Below are 17,684 nucleotides of genomic sequence, written 5' to 3'. Positions count from 1 at the left end.
TACAACTGAGCTTCTCCTTTATGTTCCATAGATTCCTAAAGGACATTTCCATCTATCATTAGCTCTACGGTATCTACTAAGCCCGCCCAAATAATACTTTTAGTTCCTGTAGCTTCTTAAGCCCCCACACTGGCACCAAGGAAAATGATCAATACAACAGTAGACAGTTCTTGAATAACACCACATGTGGACTTGACACCTCAGTAAACAGACTCACGGGAGAGCTAACCTTGTTCTTCCAGAGAAATCTTTACTCTTTCAACATAAATTATCTATAAAGTAGAACTCACAAAAGGGTTCTGTAATTCATATAAGTTTAGAAGTACCTGGTAATAATTTAAATATTAGGTATTAACAAAACCTTAAACAGTCCTTTTATAACACAAAATAATTAAGATCAACAGTGCTCACTCAAGTTATTCTGTAAATTTGGAAATTAACCTTTAGTAAGCAATTTTTATAAGTAAAGCATAATAAAACCATATGGGCCTGAGTTTTCAAAATCAAAATGAGAAGTCAACTTCTAAAGCTAAAAGTTTCCTATGTTTCCTCTCCAAACTTTTAAAGAGAGAAACACTTTTAAGAGGCACATTTATATTTCTTTGTAGGTAACAAGAGGCATTATTAACTACAGGTAGAAAGTAAAACATGCTTCCCACTTGCCAGGGGTCACCTACCTAGTGTCTTCAAAAGCAGAGTTGTGTGAAGCAGCATCACCAGAGGTGCCACATACTGAAGTGCGATGACACAAAGGTAATAAAAGACTCGAGCCACCTGCAACCAACAACATTCTTCAGTGTCTAAGGTGGCTGACATGTTATGAGTGAATTAAACTCCCAAGTAATTGTCAAACTGAATTGTTTAAGAGATAAGAAATCCTTTCATGGAAAAGAAACTAAATGGTAATAAGTTTGTACTTCATAATAAATGCCCCCAAACTGACTTCAAAAGGCTCAGTTTTTTAAAACGTGAAAACATTAAAATAATTTCCTTAAAAAGGTTTAAGTGATTAATATAAATTGGAGAAAATAACCATTAAAATTTAAATGGTATATATTCACTTACATTTCAAATACAAAACAAAATGATAAAATCTCTAAAGACAGATACCTAAAAAATATCAAACTAAATGACAGTAACAGGAGCATAAACCCTTCATAAATAAAAGCATCAATTCCCCACCCCATCCTATATGAGCATATCTGACTGAGGTCAAATTATAGAGCATGAAAATATATAAAAGGAAAACAGAAAAATTTTGAATCTTGATAAACACTCCTGATCTATAAATGAAGTAAAAAACAGGGGATCTAACACCAAATCTCTTAAAAAAAGAAAAACACACACAACCCGGTTAGAAGTCCAGTCCACTATAATAGTGGAGGGATTCCTAGCACTTTCTTTCTCTGGAATCCCCATAAGTTAAGTATTTACATTTCATGTTCAATTCTTGGAATAATGTTAAATAGAGTAAGTGTAGTCGCTAAAATCAATATTTCCTACCCTTTAATTCATAAAGGTTTGACAATATATTGTAACATCTTTCAAATCAATAAGGGGTCTCATTTTAGCAACAGCAGACATAGCACAGCTTACACCACACAACTGTATGGTACTTAAAGCACTTAAGGCAGGAGGAAGAGGAATTAAGACCCTTTCTCCACTTGGCACCAAAATCAGATCAAGGTCTCTTGATGTCTGTATAAAATCATCCCATTTATTTACAATAGAAGTATTATAAAGTAAAATTACAATCTATTAAAGAAAACTAAATCCTTTTTTCTCTTTCAACACGGTATTTGCTCTTTTTCATTTTAACTGGAGTATAAAACGCACCATTTTCTGTAGCTCCACCGTACGTATTCGCCCTGCTTCTTTCTTCATCTGATCCACACATTTCTGGGCTAAGTTTAAGTAAGCTTGCAGGTGATTACGCATCACGGCCAGCCGCAAAGCACACAGCAGGATTATTAACCACAGTCGCAGAGTATCGAATGTAGCTTCTGTCATTCTACAGACCAAAAAGGTGACATGATGCTCTCAAAGATCATATTATGCTCGCAGGCCAGTTATATGTGTTAATGTTGACCCTATGGCCTATACCTAGAAACCCATACTTAGCTACTGTTGGAGACACAAAGCGAAAGTATCCCACTCTGTCACACACTTACCTGTAATACTTTCAGTTGCATAACTGGACCAGATAGACAAATGTGTCATGAAAGTAAAGCAGCAACAGATATCTAGAGGGGAAAAGTAGAGCAGCACTTGGGATCCTTTTCTCTATGTGCCTTCCTCAATGGAAAAAAATTGGCTATGAAATGAAGTTGAGTGCTCTGAAACTAGAAACTAGTAAAAAGAAGAGAACCACTGGAGACGGCCTGTGGCACTATCGTGGCAAGGAGTCTTCTACAGGGTGGGGGAGGGGGGGAGTTGTTCGTATAGAAAATAATACAATAATTAACAGATAAAACAAGAATTAACTCTGTGTTTTGTGTACTCACAACTGTAAATCTACTTTTGCCCACCCTGTATTATGGCCAGAATTTTCTCTGAAATATACATATATATTTGAATAAGATCTTTCACTCTGCTGAGTTACTGTTTGGGATCATAGAAAAAATCAAGGTTCTGACACATTATGAAGACATCAGATGCTTCAGATTTCTGTCCAAAAAGTCGTTTATCCTGCTATGCGCTGAAGATGGCTCAGTTTCTAAGCAATTCCTCAAGGCTAAGGTTAAGACTCCAGGTGAGATGTAACCTTTAGGATATTTTTTTCTTTCGGAAACTAGACTACTGGTGAGGATTCCTTAAAGGACTTTAGAAATAAGAGGCGATGTCCTTTTGCAGTTTAATGTTCATAAAACCATGGTTCTGCTTTGATAGGAGGATCATATTGTAATTTGAAAGTAATGACTAGACCATGTTGGGCATCTATTCTAATCTCTAGCACAAATAGGGTACTTAATACCTGACTATTGAAATGTGTGAAGTGATCTGCCACGTACGATCAGGAATGTACAAGGGTCTTCCTCAAATTTTTAAGACCATGAGAATAAAGTGGATGACTATTTTTAAAAAACCCACACACATGGAAAAAGGTAAAACACCTTACACACTTCTCCCCAAAACAAGTTCTATTATCACGCCTTCCTTCTGTCCATTTCAAGCACCTAGAAAAGGAACTAAAACTACAATACAGAAGTTGTGGAATTGTACAGTCTTGTTTGAACTATCTGTGAAATGGAGGTCAGAAACGGGGTGGAACAAAGGCTTTACTATGTATGCTCTCTTTTGGTTTCCTTTTCAGAAGATCATACATGCACAGGGATATAAAAATGCCAATAGGAAAGCACTGTTGGTTAAGAAAGATAAAGGAATCATTTTTTATCCCTTCGTTTCCATTCTAATGAACGAGAGTAAGGAGATGGTCAGGCATCTAAGACTGACAGAATGCAAGACAGAAGGGCATCCACAGCCTTGAACCTTTCCAGGGGGCTACAGGCAACACTGTGCTCCCTAGAGCTGTACATCAAGGAGGCTTGACTGGCAGCATGCTGAAGACAGCTATTACACAGACTTTGAGGGTGACAGGTAATGAAAACGAAGGGAATAGAATAAAGCAGTGAATCAAAAAATATTTGCTCAGTTTATGAGTTCAGGATTTAGGATAAAAGTCATTAAATAGTACTTCTAATTCAGATTATTTAATTAACTTCAAAAAGATTTGATAAGTTTATCTAATGGGGTATCTCAGGAAGGAGCCTGAGCTGGGACAAAATATGTAAGTAAAGAAGAGGCAGAAGACATTTCTCCAAAATCCTAAAGTCATTCTAGGTTTCACTGTATATAATCTTTTGGTTTTCTTCTTACAAGGTTACGAGAGTAAACCAACTGTTTGCCCACATTTTACTTTTTTGATGCTAAGTCAGAACACACAAATGGATTTAAATACATTTCCGGGTTGAAACTGCATTATAACCACTTTTGCTTCTGACTACAAATAAAGACCTTTCCATAAACCATTTAGTCCATGTAATAGGCGAAAAACCTGTCACTTGCTTTCTTCTTCATCCCATTTTCTTTGATTGATGGGCAGCCATTCTTTCTCAATCTACCACATGGACTTTGGATTTTAAGCAAAAATTTAAAATCACCTTTGTCTAATCATTTAATGTAATGGTCTAACAAATAGAGAATAGGATAGAGCAGAGCCAAGGCTGTGATTTTGTTTGAACTGCTTACCCAAATGGGTTAGAAATGGGGATGGAACAAAGGAAACAATGATCCCAGGTCAAAGAGGATCCTAGGTCTTCAAGAACAACAAAATTTTCCTATATATACACACAAGGGAAAAATTCTATATCTCCATTTCATTTAAGCAAGTGCTACTAACCATTTTCTTTCCTTCTGTGCTACTAACCTTAACAAAGTTTAGTTAGGCTGAAAGTGGGAAATGAATGTTGGTATAACCACCAAGTACTTTATATATACCAAATCTAACTGAAAACCTTAGCCAAATGATTTAACTTTTGAGTCCATTACTTCATCTATAAAATGAGATGAAAACAGCAATCACACACAGAATTACTGGAAGAATAAACGATAAAATATGTAAAGTATCGATACCTAGCATAATAACTGGTATATGATGGATACACCATAAATGCTGGTTTTCTGTTTTCCTAATTAAACTAAGGCAAATAAAAATTTAAAAAATCAGAGAACATAATAAAAGGAGTATAAAATCCAACTTCTATGACCAAACTTCAAAGAAAGACTGGGGATGCTTTCAGCATCAAAAACTTGAGTTAAAGTTTCTCTGAGACTTTGTCTAGAACCCTGGGATTCTCAGGCTGTACTCTCCCTGCCCCTCCAAATACAAGCAAAAGTTTATTTAGAAAGTCACAGAGGCAGAAGAAGGGAGTCGTGGAAGAAGTGAGCCAGCTGGGCTGCGAAGGCTCAGGAAACAAGTTCAGAGACAAAAGAAAGGCTCTTGGAGCTTAGGAAAGAGAAAGGCATACGTAACTCAAGCCTGAAGTTAAAAGAAGGGGGAAGTTCCTGGCATGGGGGGGGGGAGGCAAGAAGGGAGGGAAGGAGAGAGAGAATATGCCACTTTTAAATACTTTAATGAATGTGCCAAGTTAAAATTACCATTTTAATAGTGTGGGGGGGAAAACATTATGACTTATATGGATACTGCCCTAGTTCAATAAGATTAATTCTTTGAAAAAATGTTACGGCCCTGGCTAGGTTGCTCAGTTGGTTGGAGTGTTGTCCATACACCAAAAGGTTTCGGGTTGAATTCCTGGTCAGGGCACATACCTAGGCTGCAGGTTCAGTCCCAGGTTGGGGCACATATGGGAGGCAATGATCAATGCTTCTCTCTCACATAGATATTTCTCTCTCTCTCTTTCCCTTCCTCTCTCTCTAAAATTTAAAAAGAAAAAAGTTATGGTCACCACTGATTATATACCCCAAGACAAATTTTGTACTGGGATCAAAAAGAAATATATAATATAAAATGGATACTGTGGAGTCAATGACTACTCAAGGTTTTCTATTTTAATTTTGATGAGGCAAAACACTGACTTACAACTGGTTGCATTATTTGTGTACTTTCATTTAACTCCAATGATAACTTTGTGAGGTAGATACTATTATCTTCGTTTTCCAGAAGGGGAAACAGAGGCTCAGTGAAGTTAAATAATCTCCCCCAAGTGACAGTTTTAGTGAAGAGCAGAACTGGGGTTTAAACTAGCTCTGTATAAATCTTTCTATTACTTTAACATCATTTCACAAGGCTAATGAGTTAACATATCAAGTACATTTATTAATGCCCTTTAATAAATTGTGTGTTTCCTTACCATCTTCTTCTGTTAAAATATAGTTGTCTAACTGGGGAAATATGACCTAATATTAGATAATAATGTTAAGGCACTATTTTTAAATTTTGATAGGTGTGATGACAATATTGTTATGTAGGAAAATGTCATTTTTTTAGAGGTACACAGTAAAAATGTTAAGGCTATATCTTACTTGAAAAACTACATCAAAAAACAAAGCAAAAAAAAGTGAAGCAAATATGGGAAATGTTAATAACTACCATGGGGGCTTCATATATGAATTTTGATTTATACTTATTTTTTCCTCCATAACTTTCACAATTAAAAAATAAAAGAACTACACAAAGTATCTTTAAAATAGGCATAATGACAACTGAAAAATGTCAGATAACAACTGGACAATAAATGAAAAAGCAGAAAAACTTTTAAGTGCATAAAATAATGTTAATGCAGGGTAATGATCATTCACATTCATTAATAAATAGCACAAATTAAATAATGACTTGTAGCTTCAATTTCATAACACATTTTTTTAACATTTCTATTATTTCAAAAAGAGTGTCCTAATATTTTCCTTAAAAGACTTAAATACAGTATATATTATTATTTATTATATAATGAAACAAAAACTAGCCCTCAAATACCCATACTTACAAAGGGACGCTTTCTTTACCCAATGGTGGGTTCATAATGTAGTCTTTGGTGATTGGTTTTACCCAGAGCAGAACCATAAATAAAGGTGCCAAGAAGTTGATATGAAGTAATGTTCTGAAAGTATATAAGAAATAAACATAAAAATCCAGAAACATAACACACTAGTAAACTACAGAAACTTGGGACTTAGAAAATGAAGGTAAAAACTTATTTTCAGTATTTTATATATTTAAGGTACTACTATCACCATTATTTTATATTTATCACTATCAATTAATACTGATTTAAGCCCTTGCAAAACTACTTCATTGTCTTAATTTTCAGATAAGAACATTTAGATTCAGGGAAGTTAAGTGACTTGCTCATGGAAATATTACAGGTCAAAAGCAGATCTAGCACTAAAATCTAAATCTGTTCACTTTTGGTCTATTGTTAAAAATCCCCTCCTATCTTTCTGAGGTACTGAAATGATTCTTCAACTTTAAACAATCAATGAATACAAAGAATTTTCAGTATACAGAAGTCATCTTTTGATACTTTTCAGTGTAGCTAAAACAAAATGCCTCATCATTTACAAGCAAGAGATAGTGATGAGCAAGGTCCCTAAAACTAGAAGGCAAACAGGAGATGGAACCTATTGTAATAACTTATAACTAAGGAAACTTTCCATATATAATGATCATGTATATTGTTTTAATTATGTTGTTAAAAGTAAGAACTCACACACTTTTATTTCTTCTTGGAGTATTACAAACATACATGAAATACATTTCCCTATTTTTTACTAACCGAAGAAATTTACATTACTCCCAACAAAGCAATATACCTTAATGCAGCAAAAGGCTTCATTCAGGTATGAGCTATAACTTCATTGTTAACTGCTGTCCCAAATTTGTACCCTACAGAGATAGATAGCTAGTAGGGATTTTTCTTATTTTAGAAAAAAGACAAATCCTTCAGATTATTTTATTATCATGTACTACTTTCATCATCTACCACACTGAAGGGCTAAACTAGAGGGTTTTTAATACATATAAACATACACACACATACACACACACACAAAATATCACTACAGTGCAAATGATAGTAATCTATATGTGGAAACAGAGCTGGGGCTGGGAACCATAGACACCTGACAGGGAAAAGTGAAACTCTGGTCCTAAGCTCTGGCATGAAAACAAGTACTTGTGCCTGGCCATGGGGGTGAGGCGAATGCTGCTCTTTGTACCAGTCATGTAACTCTCACAACAGAACTAGCTTGCCCACACCCTTGCATCAGGCAGAGTGCTACAACACAATTGGGGGGGGGGGGGTACAATAATCTGAAAATAAAAACTCCAAATTGCTAGTGAAAAATCTTAAAAAGAGGCCACGTTTTACTGAAAAGGAAAATAAAATGTACCTCCACCACCACCCCAAACCACCACAAATGTTTTGTTTTTATAAAGTGATTCTTTCATCCCACAGGCTGGGTAAACCTTCGGGTGTGGGGGAAGAAAGCAGCAGTATTAGGTATGCAGTGTTGCTAGGGAACACTCTAGTATTAAGGAGCAGCCCACAGCGGTTCAGTTGCTGGTGAAGGACTCCCCTCCACCCACCCTTTCAGCTTATTTAAATCGTAACACTGGGGTTAGTGGACTGAAGTGTGCGTGTAGAGAAGGAGGGAGAACCAGGTTTTGTTTTAAAAGAAGCCATTAGAGAGATGGATGTGGGAGAAAGGCAGGATGTAGCCAAGAGCACACCGAGTAAAAAGGAGGAAAAAGAGGGATGAAGGAGTGTGCGCTGGGAGGTGAAAGTAAGTAAACACACACATGCATATGTTAAAAAATAGAGGTGAAAAACCAAAAGACTGTCAAAATTAAAATAAAGAAAAAGGAGACAGGTAAGAGATATGCATGTAAAAACACTAGAGAATCAGTAGCATTAAGTACGGGGTTTTAGAGCAGAAATGTTAAGAAATAATCACTTGGAAACTTAATGACTATAAATACATATATCGAAAAAGACTATTCTCAACTTGGGCTTCTACTGCAAAACAAAAAGATGAGGTGGGAATTTAGATGTGGATATGAGCTAGAGTGTAAACCTGTCATTCTGCCAAGGTGTCTATATCAACGACAAAAATCTATGATGGCCACAAAAATCTATGATGACCAGTAAATGGGCTTTGAACTATATATAGAGTTTCAAATCTGATTCCTCCATTTGAGAACTAAAATAAAATTTGATAGTTAAAACTAGTCTATGATATTAGACATTGTAAAGTACTAACAATCCCAAAATAAAACAACACATCGTTTTAACGAGTTGTACAAACACCTCTTATATATACAGATTTTACTTTCAAAATGTTTAAAAATATTTTAAATAAAAAATATTAAATTATTTAAATTATTTATATAAAATTTAAATAAAATATTCCATAGATCCTTAGTTCAGTTGTAGAGATTACAATATCATAAATTGATCTAGGTTTAAAAGAATTAATATGAAAAATGACATTTCCATTGTAACAAGTAAAACAATTTAGGAATTGATGTTACATATTTTAAATAAAGAACTTGCTTATAGTAGAAACAGAGTATAGTGTGACATCAAATGGTTATTCATTAATTTTCAATACAATAATTTATGATTTCATTACAATAATATACCTTCATTAAGATGGAAAACATATATTTATCTGCATGTGCTTATGTACATTTTCCGCTTACTGTGTAATTTTTTCTGTTGCCAAATTCAGGGCATCCAGATGCATTTGAGCCAGCCGTAATCCAGGAAATGTCAAAAAAGCCCCAATGAGTGAACAGAAAATAGCCAGGAAAAATTTGAAAGTAAGTTTTGAAACAGGACCCCTAAAAATAAAAATTTTAAAAATCTGATAAATTTTTTAAGTTAAGTTTCTAGAAATTTTTCTTCTAATCAATCATTTAAAAAAACCATAATAACAATAATACACAAAGAGTAAACTTCTATAGAAGGACTGTGCTTATTCAATTATCTATAATAGATTTTAGTGAACTATAAACTGAATCAGGCACCTTTTTAGCCACATTTGAAAAATACAACCTACATATTCAACATAGAATTTGATATGTGACTCAGATATAAACTTAGTGTAATCTCTGCTGGCAGAAGAATTAAATCAAATTCAAGTAAAAATTCTATGAAAGATACTAATTTTATACAAATGTAAAAATTACAAGTAACAATATTTCTAAAGTGACAGTCCTACTTAAAAAAGAACTCTTTTTTTGCTAATTAAAAACAAAGAACCACTCATAGTAAATCTATTTTAATAAGAATGGAAAAATTTAAATTTAAATGATGCTTAATTAAAAAAAAAACAACTTACTGAGATTCTAAACCTTGCTTTTCAAGAAACTGCATCGCACTGTTTGAAAAATTTGTAAATCCTGTAGGGAAAAAAAATTATTCTTACCACTGAGGTAAAATACAGAATCATTCTTTGGAAAGAAAATGCTAGAAAACAGAGCATCTTAAACTTTGAAGTGACTAGTTTAGCTCTTTCATGTGCTAATTAGCATGCCATAATGCAACAAAATTTGGTTATTAGCAGGAACAGTCTTTGAAAACATCCTTTTGATATTTGTACATTCCATGAGTGTGCATAAAATTTGCATTAAGATCTGCATCTTTATCTACGGGAGTAAACTTTAGCATTACAGAAACTCACTGAATTATAAGAAAAAAGTGGAGAAAGAGCAGCATTTCTGCTGGTAAAAAAAATAAAAAAACTTAGCTAAAACAAAAAAGGAAGGAAGATATTACTTAAGAATAATAAAGGTTAGTTATTTATTTAGAACATTACAGAATATGCACCTCTAACCTAATTTTAAAAACTATCTGATATAAAACTTACTTGAATATTGAAGTAAAAAATATTAACACCAGATAAAGCAAAATTGATTTTTAAAGTTGTATGAATTACCTGTTTCGAGTCCAAATTCCAGATAGTTTTCTGTTACAATCAAGACTGCCATTGCTTTCACGAAGAAAAAAAATCCAAAGGTAACACAGACCGATCTTTCACCACCATCTTTTACTTTAAAATAGTGTGTAGTTAATGAAAATAGAACTTTGCTGCAGAAGAAAAAGTTCAGGAAAAAACTACAAATAACTTTGTGGGAGTTAAACACAACCATCTTTACAGGACTGAAATTCCAATAAAATTTGACTAAAACATCTATTTTGATTCTGCAACATGATTAACTATGAGGTGCTCTTTGGAAAGAAGTGAAAAAACTAATGAAAATCTGAACAATCTTCTAAGATTAGGACATAAAAACAAAGCAAATCTAAGTGAAGTCCATAACATTTAAGTGTACATATACAAATTAAGTTGTAACTAGGAAAAGAATGTATTTCTAGTTTTTCTGACTGAAATTTTACTAGGGATGTTATTATAGTAATTTTATGGCATAGGTTCTCAGTGACAGACAAGCCAAACTAGAGGTTATATTAGGGAACTATCTTTTATTGGGACTTTGATTAAGTAGTTTATATTCAGACTGAACACACAAACACAAATCACAGGAATCATCTGTAAATCATTCAGTAACTCAAAATCTGGAAATTCCTAATACCCACTGGTAAGCTGTGGTACAAAAACAAAGTATCTGGTTCACCATTTCACAGTATGATTAAACAAAAGTTCCAGTTGACTACTCAAAGACAGCCAAAGGTTCAACAAGCAGATATATTAAAAATATCAAAATATTTTAATTTCATATGAAAATATTAAAGATAACATTTTATCTGAATTCCCCATAACTAACTTATCAAATCAAGATCAGATCAATGGGTGATCCAAACCAGAACCCAGATTTCCATTATACCAAATAGTTCTCCTTGAAGGCATAAACCCACCAAACAAAATAAAGTTGCTTTGCAAAAGAGTATAGAAAGGCATCTTTTACCTAAACTATATGTCAAGCCTGAAAATAATAACCACTGCCATGCAGTATTTGCTAACTGCTAGGCATTACCAATTAACTCATTTCACCCTCACATTATAGCCAGCTATTATCGCTACTTTATAGATTTAAAAAATCTCTGGCACAGACAGGTTAAGTAGCTTGCCCAAGATCACACAGCTAGATCAGAGGCAGTTGGGATTTCTAAGCCATCTGGATGCAGTCTGTTCAGATTATACTGCCTCTACCAAACTGTATGCAGCATGCAAGTAACATGGTAGTTTAGCAGTCACACATGAAATCTTTTACAAAGAGAGCTTCCATGACAGGAGTAAATAGTTCAAACATTCTCACAATCAGAAGAATCCTTATTCACAAATGGATGGGCAAGGATAAGGACTTTCATCCTTAGTCTTTAAAGGAAGCTGTCCTGCCCTGGCTGGTGTGACTCAGTTGGCTGGGCACTGTTCTGTGCACCAAAGGGTTGATGGTTCGGTTCCCTGTCAGGGCCACATGCCCAGGTTACAGGCTTGATCCCCAGTAGGTGTCATGTAGGAGGCAGGAGATCCATGTTGCACTTTCATATCTATGTTTCTCTCCCTTCCTCTCTCTCTAAAAATCAACAAACTATTCTTTAGAAAGCTAAAAAAGGGAAGCTGTCCATTGCTGCTGTATTTAAAAAGTTAATATAGTTATTCCCATTCTCTATTATTAGATACTACCTAGTATACTGGATATAAATCTAGAGTCCCAGCTGCTTCTAGGTACTGCACTTATCCTAAGTTAGGCAACTTGAGGGTATTAAAGGTAGATGACATTTTGGCATCTTTCAAATGGAACTTAAAAATGGAAATAAATCACTACTAGAATGTATACTCCATGATATCAAAGATTCTTGTCTCTTATCCACTGTTGTAGTTAGAACACCAAGAAGAGTGCGTGGCACATAGTAGGTACTCAACCAATCAGTGAATAAATTTTGCCATAGAAATGTTTTACACAGTTTAGATAAGCTGAATTACTACTAATCATATGCTTTAATGGTAATTAGATCTTTTGAAGAACAATATCAGAAACAACACTATTTCCCTGGGATAATATACTTAAAGGAGAAAACAATACAGAAAAGGTTTTAGTCTAAGATCTGTTTGTATCATTGGCAATGACAAAAATAATTTTCCACTCATAGTTTTAAATTTAAAGGATTTCTGGGTTTTATAAAGGCTAAGGTTTTGGTGGATAGTTCCCCCTTTAAAACGTCAACAACAACAAAAGATACAAAGTACTGTACAGGAATAGCTCATCTTTACTCACCTATTGAATACAGTGGTACCTCGGTTTCCAAACATCTCCGTTGACAAACATTTCGGGTAACGAACGTTATAAACCCGGGAGGAAATGCTTCGGTTTTGAACACACCTCAGAAGTCGAACATGCCACAAGGTTTAAGCTGAGGGCAAGATCCTGAGGCCTAGCTGTCGGCTGTTGATCCCTCAGTTTTTGAACGTTTCAGAACTCGAACAGTCTTCCAGAACGGACTGCATTAGAAAACCCAGGTACCACTGTATTTTTATTAACTTCCTTTAGTCAAGCACTTCATTTTTCAGTATCATCCCTTTACCTGCCCTTCACTGTTCTCACCTCAGTTAATTCTACTTTAGCTAAACTCCCTACCCACAAATCTCTCTGCTTTTTCTCAACTGCTAATAAGTAATTATGGAAACAAATTTGAGAAAGTATTTATCTTAGATCAAATGAACTTTCATGAGCTAATCTTGCCACTGCCCCACCCCTGCCGCAAGGTAGTATTATTTTCTAAAAAAAAAAAAAATTATTTTATTTCCAAGCATTTTAGAATACAATCTACATGTAAGTTGGAGGTACTATCTAAAAATCACTGTACTAGGAAGTGGTTTCAACTTTAAGGACTATTATAATGATATTACTTATAATGCTATATTTTATGAAGTACCTCATTTGCCCCTAAGACAAGACAAAACCAGATAATGAAAAGCTAGATATAACCTCTTTGAACTTTTTGACTAAAAAGACCTCTGCAAGTTTTTAAATTTGCTATAATGAATAAACGCTTTAGAACACATATAACCAAAAACACATATATGAAGCTTCAGCATTCAACTTCTGAAGACATTTACCACATCTGTTACTTTCATTCTAAATGTTTTCTTATATTTACCATAACTCAGGTTATATACATACAAACACATATATATACACATATATATCCAGTATTTGAACAAATTACTTCTTCAATGTAAGAAATAAACAAGTAAACAAGCAAATGTCAGTGGTTTATAATTATTACCCCCACCAAATATTTAGCACCTTAACACAGGTTATCTTGCTCAGTTTAACTCTGCAGTACTCTGGTTATAGAACAACACAGAAATTCGAAACTACTGAAATTAAAAAGCTAATCCACATAGTATAAGTTTTCCCTAAACATACTTGTGAATCTTCTTCCTATTTTGGCTAATAGCTACTAAATCATTTATAAGCAATAACAGTATACTGCACCACTGCAGAAGTTGGCATAATTTTGTAATAGTAAGCTTAAGTAGGATTGTCGAATTAATAGAATATCAATTTCAATTAGAACAATTAATGGGTTTAACAAAGTACATTTACTTCCCATGTCATTTTAAGATGTAATAAGAATTTTTAAAAACTTTCCCACAACTTAATCATTGCATACATGCTATCACTATTTTTTCTCCTTTTCTATAAGAATATAATTCATTTCAGCCCGGCGAGGCATGGCTCAGCAGTTGAGCATCAACCTAGGATCCAGGCGATCGGGGTTCGATTCCCGGTCAGGGCACATGCTCAGTTGCAGGCTTGATCAATGACTCTATCATCATTGATGTTTCTATCTCTCTCTCTCCCTCTCCCTTCCTCTCTCTGAAATCAATAAGATATATATATATATATTTTTAAAAAGTATGTAATTCATTTCAGAGTTTCTGCATTTTTGCTCTCACATCAAAGACAAACACTGGCAGATTATAGTTGCTTAACGTAAAAACACTTCCCAGGGGGAAAAAATTATGAAGACTATACATCCAAGACAGGACTCTGACAGTATTCAAGAGTCTCCAGCTACGGGAGATAAAGAAAGGACCTGCCCCCCCATCAGTGCAAACTCATCCCATTAACCTAGTGAAAATACATGGATCATAATGACAGGAACCAGCTGTGTGTGTAGGCAGAAAAAAAGGTTACAAAACATTGATCTAAACTATCTTGCATAATCTAAGCTTTTGGAATAGTATTCTAATTAACCAAGATAATAAATACATTGTATTTTAAATTTACATTATGATTTGGTTTTCAGCAGTGCAATTAATAAAGAAAAACTACAAAGTTAAGACTTCTCTGCTTAAACTTTCTAACTTCTCATAGGAGAAAACATATATCTGAGTCTATTACACAATTATTTAAAAAACTAAGCAATTTTAAAAGTATAACCTCATTTTATTTATGATTAATAAGTGATATTAACCATTTCCATGAAAGTTGAAGCAGGTTAAGTGTGAAAAATATGAAAGCAAGTAACAAAGGAAAAAACATGATTTTTAAATATATAGGACTACTAAAACTTTTCCCCATGCAAATAGTAGTTTTTGTACAGAATCTATCTCTGAGCACCAAGTTTTCTAAGAAAACAAGTTAAGAACAAGTTAAGTTTTAAAAAAACTTCATCTAATTTTCAACATTCAAGATGGAATTTATGAAACACAAAATACTGTTTCAGAAGAGGGATAATAAGAGTCTGTAATACAGATGCTCAAACTTTTCCCTTTAGGATATACTAACATGTTCTTTACTTATTTCTTCTCCAAAACTTAAAAAAAAAAAAAATAAAGCTGATGGTTCCTTTTACTAGTATCAAACACAACAGGTCCATCTCTTTCTTGGCATTATAAGGAAGAGCTTACAAATTGGGAGACTAAGGAAAAAGAAACTAAAAAACAAAATATAAAAACTCCAGAACTACAACTGAACGGCTTTTGAGATCCAGCTATGATATATCTCATTGCTTGAGGGCCCTGAGCCCTGGCTGGAACTGAAAATGGATACTGGAATCTATAATGGGGCAATTTCTAACTCATTTACTTACACTAAAAAGAGAAATAATATCTTTAGCCAAAACTGATATCAAAAGACCAAAATGAAATTTCTCAAAGATGACATCTACTACCAAACTTTGTTACCATAGAAATAAATTACACAATATGTCAACACTAACAGGAAAAAAACCTCCACAAAATTAGATGTAATCTTATCTGTGAAGCATAATCTTCCCCATATCATTAATACTTAAATCAAATATAATCCTACACCACAAACACCTAAAACCTTATAATCCCTGCATCCTCAATTAATATTGAATACTGAATGAACCTTAAAATCAAGTATTTATTGAGTCCCCTGTTAAAACAGAACCTTCCCATAACCCACAATGTAAAATACACATACAATATTCTATTAATACTATCATTGGGCTATGCCCATATGTTCAAGCTTTCATTCAATAGTCCCCAAACCTCCACTTAAACCCGAGTGGTGTATTTATCATCTCCTAAATGTAATAGCTATATAGTCTTGGGTCATAACCTATCATCAGAACTTTCTTCCCTTCCATCTACCTAGTAAGACTCAACTGAAGCTCTACATCCTTCATGAAGCTTGCCTTTCTCTCTCAAGCCAAAACCCATAGCACTAAACTCATAGCACTTACTACTATAATTTACTTGTCAAGTACATCATCCTGCAGTGTGACATAGTTGTAAATAAAGCATTCTCTAGATCTAGACTGCCTGGCTGAACCTTGATTCTACTCTTACTATGTGATCCTCCATGTGAGGGGTTAATTAATCTTTCTGTTTCCAGTTTTTCCATTTGTAAAATGCAACTAAAACACCAAACTTCTAATATCAAAAAGTAATATGGGAATGTACACAAGGACAAAAAAGCTAAGTTAATTTTACTTTGGTACAATTCTTAATTGTGTTTAAATCTTTATCCTTTCCCTTGAAAATGTAATCCAAGAGGTACAAGCTTCTACAAAACACAGCAATGTGGTATAAGTTGAATACAGAGGTATGAGTTGACCTCTACATAAGTAGAAATTGGACTTCCAACTTTCTACTACTATTACTTTCCTGTGCAGCCAGGTAACAAACTCCACTCTGACTCCAGCAGAAGACTAATATTAGCCTCTGAAGGAACTGAATCTAAAGTACAGTAGAGTTTAGATTAAGGCAACCGTACTCAGCACAGAAAAATTAAGTGAAAGTCTACATACTCAAAGGTATACTCACCTTTGAAACGTGCAACAAGCTTCTACACTCCAGGCAGGAGTTTACTCTCCTCTACAGAAACTAAAGACGCAAAGAAAGACCAACAGGTAATGACATTATGGGCTACCTAAAACAAAACCAGCTTCAGTATCACCAAGTCATTCTTCAGTGAAGCTAACCAAGCCCTACTGACATAGAATTTCCAAACTGCTTTTAGCATCTGACTCTTAAATATGAAAGGAAAGCCAAGAATCCCCAAACATTAGAGCAGGGAGCAGAAACCTTTTCTGTAAAGGACCAGGTAGTAAATATCTTAGGCTTTGTGGGCCATAACAGTCTCTGTAGTATATTCTTCTGTTTTTTAATTTTTCTAAACAAGCCTTTAACATTTTAAAAATCATTCTCAGTTCAAGAGCTATACACAAATAGGATGCAGCTCACATACAGCAAGCCATAGTTTACCAACCCCTGTATTACAGCATAGCATTTTATATAAAAGACAAAAGAGAAAGGGTAAGGGGGGGGGGAATAACTCAGAGAAAAGAGATGGTAAAGGCAGCAGAATGTATCTCATATATAGACACACACACACACACACACGGGTTTTTATACATATATTATCTATATGAGATACATCTCTATTTCATAAAGCTGAGCAAAGATAAGTTCATCTTTGAAACCTGAACAAGATGCTATGGGAAAGGAATGGTTAGATACAAAAAACAAACAAACAAAAACCCTCAGGAAAATAAAAACCGGGGCAGGCAAAATTTTTAAAACTAGATTTGAAAGATAAAGTTGAGGAAAAGTTTCATCACGCAAAAAGGGTATTAAAATGACAGGATCAGTCCAGGAGGCAAGCTATCTGACTAAGAAAAGAGAAAGCCCTAGCCAGTTTGGCTTAGTTGTTAGAGCAT

At 34.2% G+C, this 17,684-nt stretch overlaps 1 protein-coding gene across 2 annotated transcripts in view; it reads right to left on the bottom strand.

Annotated features, from left to right (window-relative positions):
• Positions 1 to 17,684, bottom strand: part of TMEM161B (transmembrane protein 161B) — a 63,402-nt gene that overhangs the window by 1,829 nt on the left and 43,889 nt on the right. The window contains exons 6-11 of one of the 2 annotated variants that reach the window (XM_081131159.1): positions 10,459 to 10,610; positions 9,862 to 9,922; positions 9,221 to 9,361; positions 6,504 to 6,617; positions 1,837 to 2,011; positions 678 to 774 (exon numbers count right to left, since the gene is read on the bottom strand). In XM_081131159.1, the coding sequence (XP_080987285.1) occupies positions 678 to 774; positions 1,837 to 2,011; positions 6,504 to 6,617; positions 9,221 to 9,361; positions 9,862 to 9,922; positions 10,459 to 10,610 (740 nt within the window). The remainder of the gene's footprint in view (positions 1 to 677; positions 775 to 1,836; positions 2,012 to 6,503; positions 6,618 to 9,220; positions 9,362 to 9,861; positions 9,923 to 10,458; positions 10,611 to 17,684) is intronic. The other variant, XM_081131160.1, reaches the window with a different exon arrangement.

This window comes from Miniopterus schreibersii (genome assembly GCF_964146895.1).
Source record: "Miniopterus schreibersii genome assembly, chromosome: 3".
Classification (NCBI taxonomy): Eukaryota; Metazoa; Chordata; class Mammalia; order Chiroptera; family Miniopteridae; genus Miniopterus; species Miniopterus schreibersii.
Note: the sequence above shows the minus strand (reverse complement) of the source record. Positions and strands in the feature narration are given on the sequence as shown.